The sequence below is a fragment of the Oxyura jamaicensis genome, chromosome 3, assembly GCF_011077185.1.
Source record: "Oxyura jamaicensis isolate SHBP4307 breed ruddy duck chromosome 3, BPBGC_Ojam_1.0, whole genome shotgun sequence".
NCBI classification, from domain to species: Eukaryota; Metazoa; Chordata; class Aves; order Anseriformes; family Anatidae; genus Oxyura; species Oxyura jamaicensis.
The window spans coordinates 71058395-71070556 of record NC_048895.1 but is presented as its reverse complement, the minus strand read 5'-3'; the positions used below and the strand labels follow the sequence as shown (position 1 = coordinate 71070556).

The 12162-nt window shown below is 48.1% G+C and overlaps 2 protein-coding genes and 1 long non-coding RNA gene across 4 annotated transcripts in view; 1 reads left to right on the top strand and 2 right to left on the bottom strand.

Annotated features, from left to right (window-relative positions):
• The window catches only part of CD164 (CD164 molecule), a 15389-nt gene extending 11172 nt beyond the window's left edge, over positions 1–4217 (bottom strand). Inside the window, exons 1-4 of the mRNA XM_035323201.1 lie at positions 4214–4217; positions 1102–1112; positions 259–276; positions 79–200 (exon numbers count right to left, since the gene is read on the bottom strand). Coding sequence (XP_035179092.1) covers positions 79–190 — 112 coding nt within the window. The 5' untranslated portion in view covers positions 191–200; positions 259–276; positions 1102–1112; positions 4214–4217. The remainder of the gene's footprint in view (positions 1–78; positions 201–258; positions 277–1101; positions 1113–4213) is intronic.
• Positions 1838–4415, top strand: LOC118165232. Its single transcript, XR_004749930.1, has 3 exons — positions 1838–2010; positions 4049–4132; positions 4291–4415. It is a non-coding gene; the product is annotated as an uncharacterized LOC118165232 (long non-coding RNA).
• Positions 4416–5048: 633 nt separating this feature from the next.
• PPIL6 (peptidylprolyl isomerase like 6) lies at positions 5049–12035 on the bottom strand. 2 transcript variants are annotated; one of them, XM_035323199.1, is made up of 8 exons: positions 11852–12035; positions 11501–11596; positions 10923–11111; positions 10378–10440; positions 10093–10240; positions 8962–9018; positions 6505–6640; positions 5049–5256 (listed from the first exon to the last, which is right to left on the bottom strand). In XM_035323199.1, the coding sequence occupies exons 1-8, from the start codon at positions 11939–11941 to the stop codon at positions 5145–5147; spliced, it is 891 nt and encodes a 296-aa protein (XP_035179090.1). In that variant the 5' UTR covers positions 11942–12035; the 3' UTR covers positions 5049–5144. The 2 variants fall into 2 exon arrangements, with proteins under 2 accessions (XP_035179090.1, XP_035179091.1); XM_035323200.1 differs by lacking the exon at positions 11501–11596.
• Between the last annotated feature and the right edge of the window lie 127 nt (positions 12036–12162).

Sequence of the window (12162 nt, the reverse complement as noted above, 5' to 3'; positions counted from 1 at the left end):
CGGCGCCGCCCCGCCGCGCGGGCGCGGGCCCGGGGGGGGCCCCCCCCCCCCGGGGGGCGGGCAGCGCGAGGCACTCACCAACGGTCTCCTCGCCGCCGGCCTCACGCGCCCAACGGCTCCGCGCGCCGCCCGCGGCGCAGAGGGCGGCCAGGCAGAGGGCGGCCAGCGGGAGCGCGGCTCCCCGGCCCATGGCGGCGGCGGCGGCGGCTGCGGCGCGGCGCTGGGTGGCGGCTCCCGCTCGGCGGCGCTTCCCGTTCTCTTCCCTTCTTCCCTTCCCTTCGGCCCCGCCGCGCTCCGCTCCCGCCGCCGCCGCGCACCCTCTGAGCGGCGCCGCCGGGCCCCGCCTCGCCCCGGCCGCGTCACGCGAATGGCCGCGCCCCGCCCGCTGTGAGGGGGCGGCCGTTGGAGCCGTGAGGGAGGGTAACGGCTGCTCTGACCGGCGCCGTGCCCCCTCACACCCGGGGAGTTTTCCCCCTCCCTGTTTTTTTTTGTTTGTTTGTTTTTTACCCCTCTCTTGGCCTTTTCTTTCCCCCTCAGGCCCTCTGCAAGTAAAAATGTCTGTCATAAAAATGCTTGTGCAACGCCGACGCAGGCAAATGTTGGGAAACCGAGGCAAACAGATGTGGTGGTCCAGGTCCAGGTTTGGTACAGGAGAGCCCGGCTAGAGCTGCAGAGCAAACCCGGTTGTGGTGCTGATCGGGGAAAGGTGCCGTCGGAGTGAAAGACGAGCAGAAAAGATTAAATCGGGAAAATTCTCCCGTTTCTCTTAAGCATGAGCTGGGCTTGCGCACTACAGAGGAGGAGACTGCCAAATAAACTTCTAGCTTAATCCTCCATTTTACTCTCTGGCCAGAAGGTGTTGTATTGCCACGAGACCCGTACAGCATCAGGAGCTCTCAGACAAGCCACCTGCCGGGATTACTGGGCAAGGACTGCAGGTCTGATTTTGGGGTGGTCCTGTGTGGAGCCAGGGGCTGGACTCGATGATCCTCGTGGGTCCCATCCACCCAGGGATATTCTGTGATTCTGTGACTGCTGATAACATAATTTGGGTGAAGAAGTTCTCTGCCATCATCTCTTGGGATGTGCGGGATGGCTCACGCTTTGCCTTCCTGCAAAGAAGTCTCACAGAGAAAACAGAAAAGCAAAGAAAACAGCAGACAAAATGAATTCTGTGGTATAAAGGGACGCCTCCTAGATGCTGTGGTGAGATGCCCTGACATATCTTGTTGGCTGTGAATTTCATGGCGTTCCAATTTCATTCAGGAAAGTGACAAAGGTAGAGAAGTCACACCACCTCAGTGACCTTTTGGTCTGCACATGCCAGTGTGACACAGCTCGGTTATTCCCTTGGTATGATTAGAGTTGCTGGCTCCTTAATGAGAAGAAATAGTTTCCACAGCCATTATTTAAATACCATGTTTCTGTTATGACTTTTAATCAGCAGCACGTAAAATAAGCTATGGAGCAGCATAAATAAATATTGCAGCAGTGCCGAAACGGCAGCTGAAGCCAGGAGTTCCTGATGGCTCCTGCTCATCCCTGCTGGCCGTGCCACAGGGGTGCCTGTCCTGCTGGGACAAGGACCAAGGATCTGCTGGCATGTGCCGGCCTTGATTCACTGGGTCAGTCCCTTGTAATTTCAACAGGCATCAGGCGTTATTTGAACTCAGGTTTTCCCTTTCTGCAGCTCTTGGGGGTTATGATATTCAATGTATTTTCAGCAGTGAATAATAGGGTGTTTTGTGTTGTGAGGGACTGAGTGGCAGTCCAGCTGATGTCCACAGGTTTAACATGCAGCGTCTTGCCTGCTGCGACCTGTGTTTCATGAGGACAGCAGTCCTTTTTAGACTGGAAACAAATAGGACATATGATAAATGTGATTGTTAAAAGATGATTGATAAAAAATAGTGTGTACATATTTGGAAAACCAGAGAGAAAATGAATTAATCCAAACAGACCTAAGACTACCAGCAGGGCAAGAATTACAGCTACAGCTTGTCTCCACAAGTGAGTGAAAATATGTCTGTCCTGTAATCCTGGGGGCTGGTGGCAATCCAAGCGAATGATAAATGTGGTTTGCCTCTTTTTTCTTAAAGTCAGCATCTCGGGACTTTGTTGAGGAATATGGTCAGCAGGATCACGGCAGTCGGGGTTGTTGTTGTTGGATTTAAAATACCAGACTCATCACTGTATTCATTTCTCGTTACGCCGTTATATACTTAGTGGTCAGTATGGCATTTACCTCTGCTTTGAATTTCAGGACACAAGCACTGCGTTACTGGAAATGTATGCAAAGCACTTGGCAGAAAGGGGTAAAGCCTGAGGGTCTGCAGATGTCCATTTTAGGGAAGCACATTTTAAATGTAGTAAATGCCTGGGAATCACAGCAAATCGCCCTGCATCTGCTGATGCTGGGCAAGACAATAATGACGGGGCTTTGAAGAGGTGCCAGGGGAGCCTACCACAGACTGGGATGGTGGCAATGAATGAAACAAAATGTAGCAGATAAACTGAAGGGAATATGTGTTAGTTTTAATTTGCAAACATTTCTGTTTGTTTCAAAAGTGTTATCTTACCTGAGTGGTTTTGACAAGGAAAATACAGCATCCAAAGTGGTTCCAGGGTACTTCATACCATTACATATTGGTGCATTGTTGGATTCTGCAAAATGATTTTTTAACATGTGTAATCTTTCAAAAATACTTCTAGTACGTTGACTCAGAGCCTGTGCTCAGAGCCTGCTAACCTGAGCTAATCCTTGCACAGAGAGGCAGGTAGGATTGCAAAACCTGCTGTGAAGGTGTGTCCGATCAGGGCTGGTTACAGCCCCACAGCACGTGCTTTAATTGAGGTGGATTGAGGTTAACAAGATGAACAAGATTCTTCCTTTTCTGTTTCACTGTTCATCACCCAGAGCTCCTTAGGTGTATCCAGCTTGCAGCAACTGGGGAACCAGGGCCAAAGGACACATTCTTTTAGGTGACCTCAATACTGGATGAAGGATTTTGCCACAATTTTGCTGGCAGAGCGCCCTTCCTGACCAATGCGAATACAGTAATCATGGCTTGCCTGCAGGATTCTTATGCCTGAAATTCAAAATGTCTCCTGTATGTGGTGCATCCAGCCGTTGCACTTTCTGTCAGGGCTGTGACCTTTGGCACAGGATCAGCTTTCCAATGCCTGATGCGATCAGGTGCTTGTCTGCCCTGCAGGATCCTGAACATTGCCCGTCTGCAGAGCGCGAGCTCCTGTGCCCTGCCTGCTACTCTCAGGTCATGCTGTTTGGACTTGAAGCACATGCTGTGATTTCCCTTCAAATCAAAGAATTGTCCTTTTAAAAATTTCTTCCATAACCTGCAGAATTAAAATTACTTTTCCGACTTCCATCTTCAAATATTTAAACACAATTTAAAGTCCTTGCAAGAAATATGAGCCACTAACCTGCATCCCAACACTGGGTTTTGAAGCCGTATCTTTTCATAGCATTTTGCCTACTGCTTATGAAATGTAATCTGTCAGGACATATATTGTTTTATGAAGAAAACACAACAGCATATTTTTGCCTTTGGCACAGAACTATGAAGTGAAAATAATTATTCTCTAGGCATTTTAATTGATTTGAAATGTTCCTACAGAAGACTTAGTTCTTGTACAGTAGTCTGTGTATAGATTTCAGAACTCTTTAGAAAATAAAAGGAGAAAATGTGTTGACAGCTCCTTAGCTAGCTGAAGATATACATATATTTTAGGTTAAAGAATATTTTTGTTTTGTACCATAAATAAAGAAAATCTGATTTCCCTTGCTAAAACTAAGATGTTTGTTATACTCCCTCAGAACATGTGGGATCATTCTAGGTCTACGCCCTCTTAATGCATGAAGTTAAACTCATGGTAAGCAATTTGTTAAATTCATCCCCATTTAGCAAAGAAACTTTGGCATGTTGCTATTCCTGAAATCCACAGGCTTAAGCTCAGACAAAACTGGGCCTCTCCTAATGCTTTGCTAATTCCACCTTTCCCATCTTACGCTGGCCCTGTTTTGCAGATTTGAGTGGCTCATGCAGAAAGCTCAGCCCAGGAGCAAAGGTCACTCCCTCGGTACAGCCTCTTCGTGCTGCTGGAAATAAAGGTGAGAGAAAGGTAAGCTGACAGTGTCCGTGTGTCCCTGACACAGCTCGCAGCATTGTGTCTGCACCCCAGCCCTTATGACTGCTCCTTCCTTTGAGTTTCCAGTGCACTTCCTCATGGCCTCTCTTTCCAGGCTGCGTTTTCATTTTCTTCTTTTAGTGCTTCTCTGCCATCCTCTCCTGGAACCATCAGTGCCCAGGCTCTGCTCCATACACCAGAGACGTCTTCCATGTATGCAGTCACCAACACCAGCAGTCGTGTATTAGATATTTGCATCCGTAGGTAACCTTAACATTTCCTGTTGTGTGCTAACTTTATAAACAACATTTTTCTCTGTTTTAGTGGTAATAATAACTTAAAAACATTTTTGTTATTTGAGACTATCTGTCAAAAACAATTACTTAAATCTTAAGCTTATTTTAACATTTCTGGTTTTAGCCTGATGCAGCTCAACCTGATTTCAAGGGTTATTTCAAGGGATTTTATTTAAGAGCAGTGGCTGCAGGATCAAATGTACGGCATTCAGAGAGGCCTCAGTCCTGCAGATATTTTTTTCTCCTTTCCTCTAAGAGATGTGAGTTACCACATGCGGGCTGCACGTGGTGTCACAGCTGGGCTGGGCAATGCTGCCCTGAGCTGCGCTCTGTGCTGTGCATGGAGGTTGCAGTGGAGTCAGAATTTAGCCAAGACCAGTTGGCTTTGTCTGTCTGGGTGCATACCCATCTGCACACCTGTATTTTAGCCACACGTGCATCTTACTGTGTCTGCCTGTCACTGTATCGTCATATTTTAACACCATTATTTGTAAACTGGGGATTTGCACTGGCATATGTTCACAAGTCTTTCCCTACACTTGGTAGAAGTGCTTTTAACAGCCTACGAACACTTTTTTAAGTCAAAATAATGATTCCAAAACCTGGTCTTGTACAAAGTGTTTTTATTCTTATCTTAACTGAAAGCCTGAGCAGAAAACAGTGCTCTATCTTACTGCATGCAGGAAATCCAACCGTTGATTATGGCTGGAAGGTCCCACAGTCCAAAATTTTGCAGTCCACTATAGGCCTTTCGTTGTACGTCGGTACGGCTTCCAGTCGCTGGAGAACCTCCGTGCCCTCAATCACTTGCCTGGGGTAGGGGAAAAGAGCAGCTCTGAGCTGCTGTCACTGCCAGAGCAGCGTCCCCTCTGCAGCTGCTGCGGGGCTGTAACAGAACCAAGCAGGCTCTGCTCTTTCCTCACCATGGGTTCTTGATTAAATGGATGCTAACTGGCATGTTAGGAGTTCCTATGAGTTTGCATGGTTACATTTATTTCAAGAAATAACCCAGCTGCAAATGGCCATTACTTTTGAGGAGAAAGAAATCAAAAAAATGTGCTAAATGTCGGAAGAGACAGTTACTGGAAGAGTCTCCCGGAGAAATACCTTTCATTTCTTCCCTTCGCAGTGCCATCCTGCACCCTGTGTTTTGCAACCTTTGCTGTTTTCAAGATCTTTTCAGAAAGTCTTAGATAAGTAAAAGAACAAATTATCCAAAGTTTTCCTCTGTTTTCAAAGTGAGATGGCCAGAAGAGAAAATGTTTTCCCATTTATATATACGTTAATTAAGAGCTTGTCCTGTAGAGATTAGCCTTCTAACAAGGGTCAGTTATGCTCAAGGGTCCTGCACTTTCCAGATTACACAGAGCTGGTGGAGAGGCAGGAACTTGAGGTAAACACCATTAGAAACACCATTAGAAATCTGTCCAGCCAGCCATCCTGCATGGTTTGTTCTCTGTAGGTTAGGCAGTCATGCTTTTCACACCCTCCCAAAATGCTATCCATAATGCAACTACATGGAAGCTGCACAGTAGATTTCTCTCTGGCAATACATGCATATTTTACGCTCCTATGCCGAGCAAACTGCGCAGAGTGATTACCTTCCTTATTACATTTCGGAAATTGTAAAAATCCCACCAGGGCCAGCCATGTGCATTAACCTACTGAGACAAGCATTTGCTAAAACAATTTATCTCAGCTCCTGCGGGCAGACCAGAGGCTGAAGGCTTTGCTCAACGTCCCCGTGCCTGTCAGGGCACACCTTCAGCTGACACCAAGCTATTCAGCCACCGATTTGTAGCCTTCGTCCTCGAGAGCCCCCAGCAGCTGCCTTAGCTTTGCCACTGGGTTTTCCAGCTTGATCAAGCCAGCCCACGCCGGAGACATGGAGGGAGGAGGAGTACCTCAAATCTGACATAGCCATCCTCCCCCTGGCCAGAGACATCGATGTTGCAGCAGCCTTAGGGACTTAATGGACCTCCCTCCAGGGCAGCAATGTCCTGCAGAGCTAGGGCAACGTCCTGCATGCTGCAGCAGATGCAGACTCGTGCATACATACCCAAAGGCCACGCACTTTTTATCCAGGTGGGGAACTGGCTGGAGGGTGATGTAGAACTGGGAGCCATTGCTGTGGCGGCCCTTGTTGGCCATCCCGAGGACTCCTCTTCCCTTGTGATGGATGGAGAAGTTTTCATCTGGGAAAAGAGTTCAGGGATAAGAGGCAGCACTTGTGCTGCTTCCTTCCTCTGCTGTGCTTCACTTCCAGCTGCCACAACCTCCCACTCCCATAACCTCCCACATCTTTCTTCACCATTCACACTTACTCTTTTTCCCCAAAAGTCCCTCAAGTTTCATGTGAGTAAAGTCTGGTGTGAATCAATGTCCTTCCTAGGAAAAGCTTCCTGCTAATACTCAGTTCTCAACCCAGTAAAGAATCCAATGAAAAATACTCCTGGAAAAGCACTTCAGGTATTTCTGAATATTGGAACAAGCACAGCAATGCCTCCGTCTCCCTGTTGTTGGTCTGTAACATCTCCGGCTGGAGGAGCTCAGGGCAGTGAGCAGAGCACTATCCCTGGGGCTGCTTCAGATTATTCCCACTGTCTGGGTGAGGAAGCTGCCAGGCAGAGGAGCAGCAGGGCAGGATCTCCACTTGCATCCCACCTTTTGTTCATCTGCATTAAGCACATTGCCACCTGGACCACGGCATGAAATCGTGGAGGATCTGGGGGAGCGTGGCTGGGGGCTCAGAGGGTGGCTAGAGCATCTTTGCCAGGAGGAGCCCGGCTGGGGCGGGATGTTCAGAAATAGCTCGGGAGGGACAGCTGAGGATAGAGACGTGACAGTGTAAGCAGAAGCCGTGCTTGGGTTTGGGGGATGGCAGCAAGGACTGCATGCTTCTTCTTCCATGGACAGAGCCCGGCGAGGAGGTGGGGAGCAGGGGAGCACTGATCCTGACCTCCTCCACTGCTCATCTCCTGCCTGATCACAGCGAGTGGTCCAGGGCCTGATAAAACTCTCAACGAGCTTGAAACTGTAGAAATGTTTAGATTTTAAAATTGATTTTGGGGGGGATCATTTTTACCTTGTTTGAGTGCTCTTCTGAGAAGCTGATTCACAAAAATGGTAATTAAATGTTAACTAAAGAGTTACTCCCCGAACGCTGACTCGTGGTTCGCAGAATGACTTCAGCAGTCTAATTTTGGAGCGGGATGCTCTGCGCTCCATGATGCTTCGATCCAAATGATTCTCTGTAATTACCTCTGTGCTTTGAGCTCATTACGGTAAAACGTAGCCGCGTCCCTTTAATTTCAGCAAGCGTTGCAGTGAGCGGAGGTGTGCCAAGTGCCCGGTTTCACAGAACAGAGTTTCGCCATCTGACAGAGGCATCTGTCACTGTTTGCAGATATCGAAGATATTTGTCCTCTGTCCTCCGTGTAAACAGTGTGGCGGGAAGTACTTGGAAAGCAATCTAAGCCTTAAAATAGACGGGCGTACCCGAGTGAGCACCTTGCTGGAGGATGAAAAGCAATGGGCCATTTTTAAATGTTAAGGAGAAGGAGCAGGGCTCTGGGCAGTGGTGGTCAAACCCGCCAGGCTTCCCACTTGCAGCCTGCTTTGGCTTGGTCCGTGGCCTCAAGGTGAAAGTGGGCTCTTCATTACCTTTGAAAATAAAGTTTTCAGCTACTCTTGGCACTTCTGATCTCACTGTTGGCTGCTGCCCAGCCTGCTCGAATATAACATTGGTTGTGACATTGGCAGAAAGCAAGCTTTTACATAAGAGAACATAAATCATTTTCAGAAGCGCCTTAACTGCCTTAAACATCTTTATGGGTAGCATTTAATCCAAATGGAGTAGCCCAAACACCTATGTCATTTATATGGGTGGTTTTTCTAAAACACTGCATGTCATAATGTTCTTTTTTCTTTACATCTTATTACTTTCTGTCAGCATGGGGGGACACTTCTTGTTAAACTCGCTCATGCCTGTCATTTCTCGACTTTCACAGCCTTATGGACCTTCTGCATGTAGTTGGATTCAGAAGTAACTCTGCATCCAACCGCAGTCACAGAACCGACAGCAGCGCTGCCTGCGGTGTGCACAAGCCTTAAAAGCTGCCTGAGGCCCAGGAAATCTGGAGATAAAGTCAACTCACCTCCATTACTTTAAACACATTTGAATAAGTGGTATCAACAGCCTGCAGCTAACCCACTTCTACACATCTAACGTCCTCCCACAGGGGTGAGTATTCATGGTTTGAAGTGGGCAGGCGGGTGAATCTCAGCCCTAATTTTGTCAGGGAAAAGGGACAGGTGGAGCTGAGTACCCAGCATCAGAAGAGGGGGCCAAGACTTCAAGTCAATGCCTAAAACAAACTCCCACTGAAAAATCAAACCATCTCCTCCTGGGAAATGAAAGAAAATCCCCAGGTTATTCTGTAAGTAAGACTGAGTAAACAACTTGATTTTTGCTTAAATTTGCCATCTGCGCAGTCAGGTAATTAAGGAAACATACCTTCAAAGGTGGGGCCATAGATTGACTCTCCTCCATCTCCTCTCCCAGTGACTATGTCTGTAGGGCAGACAGAAGTAGCAGTCAAAGGCCACGTGTATCACAGGCAGGATTCGGGGTTGTCTGAGCAGCTCCAGCAGAGCTCGGAGACATGGGTTCCCCATCTACTGGTGAAACAATTGCACAGACCTTTCTCTTTTAGTACCAACATTTTAACAGACTTTTGGGAACTTTTCATGAGTCACTGCATCAGCCAAGGATGGGACAGGTTGGAAGAGGGGTGTCTGTCAGAGAGAACGGGGTTAGAACAAGGAAGGAGGAAAAGGCAGCTGTGATGCTATGGCAGGTTAAGGCTGCTAACTTGCTTGAGAAAAAAGGTATGGTAAAAGAGAAAATCCCATTGGAACAGATTTCTGATGGGTGAGACAGTAATTTTAGGTTGTTTTTGTGGACTGCATAGATACCTGCTTAGATGTTAGTGGAATGTACAAAGTTTGTCTCCAAAGTATAAACTTAAAATGGATTTGAGAACTCGCATTTAGAGTAAGCAAGGCAAACACAGGAAAGAAATACATGTAGCTAAGAGATATAAAAGACCAAATGGGAGTAATGAAGGCAACCTCTCCTGACACAGCTCACTATCTGGTCCTCCCTTGGGGTGTTGGACAAGCTGTGTGATGAGATGTTCATGGTGCCTTTCAGCTCAGCACACAGTGTGAGACTCCAGGCTCTGCTGCTTGAGAAGCTCACCAACATATCTGGCACGGCTCTGAGCCTTGGCTAACTGCCTCTATAAGTTAATCTCTCCATAAAGCAAGTAATATGTTTTCCTGTGGATACTCTTCGTGTTTCAACGTTTCAGTTAGTTTCCTATGTACTTAACCAAAGATATTTTGAAAAAGCCTTGGATAATTAAAAGAATAAATGATCTATGCTTGTTATCTATTTAGAAAGTGAGATGGCTAAAAAAATAAAATGTTTTCAGTTTTTCCTATGTATCGATTAAGAGTTTGTCCTGCAGAGATTGGTTTTGCTGTTGTGTTTGGTTATGCCTTCTTGGGCTGTAACCCATGCAGATCACCCCATCCCACTTCTGCTGTGACCCAGATTTATTCGGGCCGTTTGGAAACGCACCTCCTCCTTGGATCCACCCATTTTTTACCAGCCGATGAAAACAGGAGTTTTTGTAAGTCAGCTCTCGACCGCTGCAAGGAGACTTCACTCCTCCAACACACAGAGCGTGGAAATTCTCACAGGTTTTGGGGCACACATCAGAAAAGAGCTGCAAAGTGAGCGTGAGAGGAGAAACGTGAAATTCATAACTGATGTCTACTGGTCAGATTTTGGTCCCCCCTCCTTTGACAAGTGAAACCACAACATCTTTGCTCTTTGCTTTTGCTGTTCTTCACAGCAACATACCTCAAACAGAAGTGTCCCGATGGGCTGCTCATCAATGGCTATGTCCAGGTACACAAACACGTGCTGTTTGGACAAGAAAAACAAATCCAGTGAGATGAAGGCCAGCCTTCAGTGCAGCCCTCACTTTCTAACATGGGGCAGTGCCCAGCAGCCCAGTGAGAGCCATCTCAGCAAACGTCTGTGGGATTGCTGGTGCAGAACAGTATTTCTATTGCTTTGTTTAAACAAACAAAAAAGTAGAGGATGTTTCACTCTGTTCTGGGCAGAAGTAACCCTAGCAGTGTGCTAAAGCAAACCCCGGGGCAGGGCCCACTTCTTTGCCTTGCCCTTGTCCACACGCCTGTCGCAGCCTGTACGGTAAGGGCAGGACAAATGAATCAGCAGGAGTGCCCATCCCACCACCCCACCAAAAGGCACGGTTCTTGCTCTGTGCCCTCCGTTCTCAAATCTGTGTGGAATCAGTGCGGCATCCTCTGCGTTTTATCTGATAATGCGTACAGCTGCCTGCATACCTCGCGCTCTTCTTGTAAAAGTGCGTTACTTGCCTGGCTGTTCTTCAGGTGCTTGGTGTAGAAATCCTCAGAGATTGCTTGATAAAGCGTCTCAGGCTTAAAATCGCGGTAGTCCCACTGGCAGAGAGCCCACCTGAGCAGCTCCTTCTCGTCCCCCAGCAGCTGCCCGTCAACGAAGCACATCACACGAGAGGCGTACGCCCACACCTCACCGCGCAGTTCCTGCGTTGCAAAGGGATTTAAAGCCTCAAGGAATTATTTCCACATTGAGTGAAGAAGCAACAGGCAACACTGCACCACTGCTAGGGCAGCCTGTGGTATTTTTATGCTTTAACTGTTTTCAAAACCACGAATCTGACCAACCCAATGGGTTTTGGTGAGATGTTCTGATGTTGCACACAGCTTAGGGTCTGCTGCCTGCGTGCTCCTCTGCCCTTGTCCCCCAGGGATTTCCCCAGGGCCACCCAGCACTTTCTGAGCAGCACTCACAGACACAGCCAAGCCATGAGGGCCCTGCTTATCTTACCGGCAGAAGTTGTCAAACTTGGCCCACGAGCCAAGACCTACACTCAATTATAGAGGTGCAGGTAGCTGTTAGTAATGAGAGTTACCTTCTTTTTCTCCTGTAAATATTCATGCCATGCAAATTCCAATAAAGGACATATTACAGGATCCGCAAACTTGCTTGGAAACTTCAGCTTCAGTGCCTAGATTTTCCAGATATGGGGAAAAAAAAATGCTTATGAGCAGTTTAGTACCCCTCCACCCTGTCCTATCCCAGCTTGTACTTCCCTAATCACCTGCAGCCTCTGCCACGTGTTAATCCAGCTATCGCACCACTCCCCTCCTGCCTTTGGCACCTGCAGAAGCAGGCACCCGGCACCTGCCGTAGCGCACACATCGCTCTGAACACCTGTTTGCGGATGTTGTGGGGTTTATCTCTACCGCTCCCCGCTGCTCACCTCAGCTGTGCACTTGGCCACGTGGAAAGCCGGGTCCTGGAGCAGCCCCGTCACTGCCACCACCACCACCGGCAGCCGCCCGCGGTCCATGGCGTCCCTTCGTCAACAGAGCCCGGTGCCACGGCAACCCGGCCACGCACCTCCTGCAGCGGGCAGAGCTTGTCCGTAGCACGCGTACATCATACGTAACTGTACAGAAAGTTAGTTCTCCGACTTCTCTTTTCACCGGGGAGGAAGGGAAAGCAGGCTGCATGCAGCGCGTGTGGCAGAGCAGGGAGCTGGCTCGTCACCGATCCCAAAGTGAGGAGCCT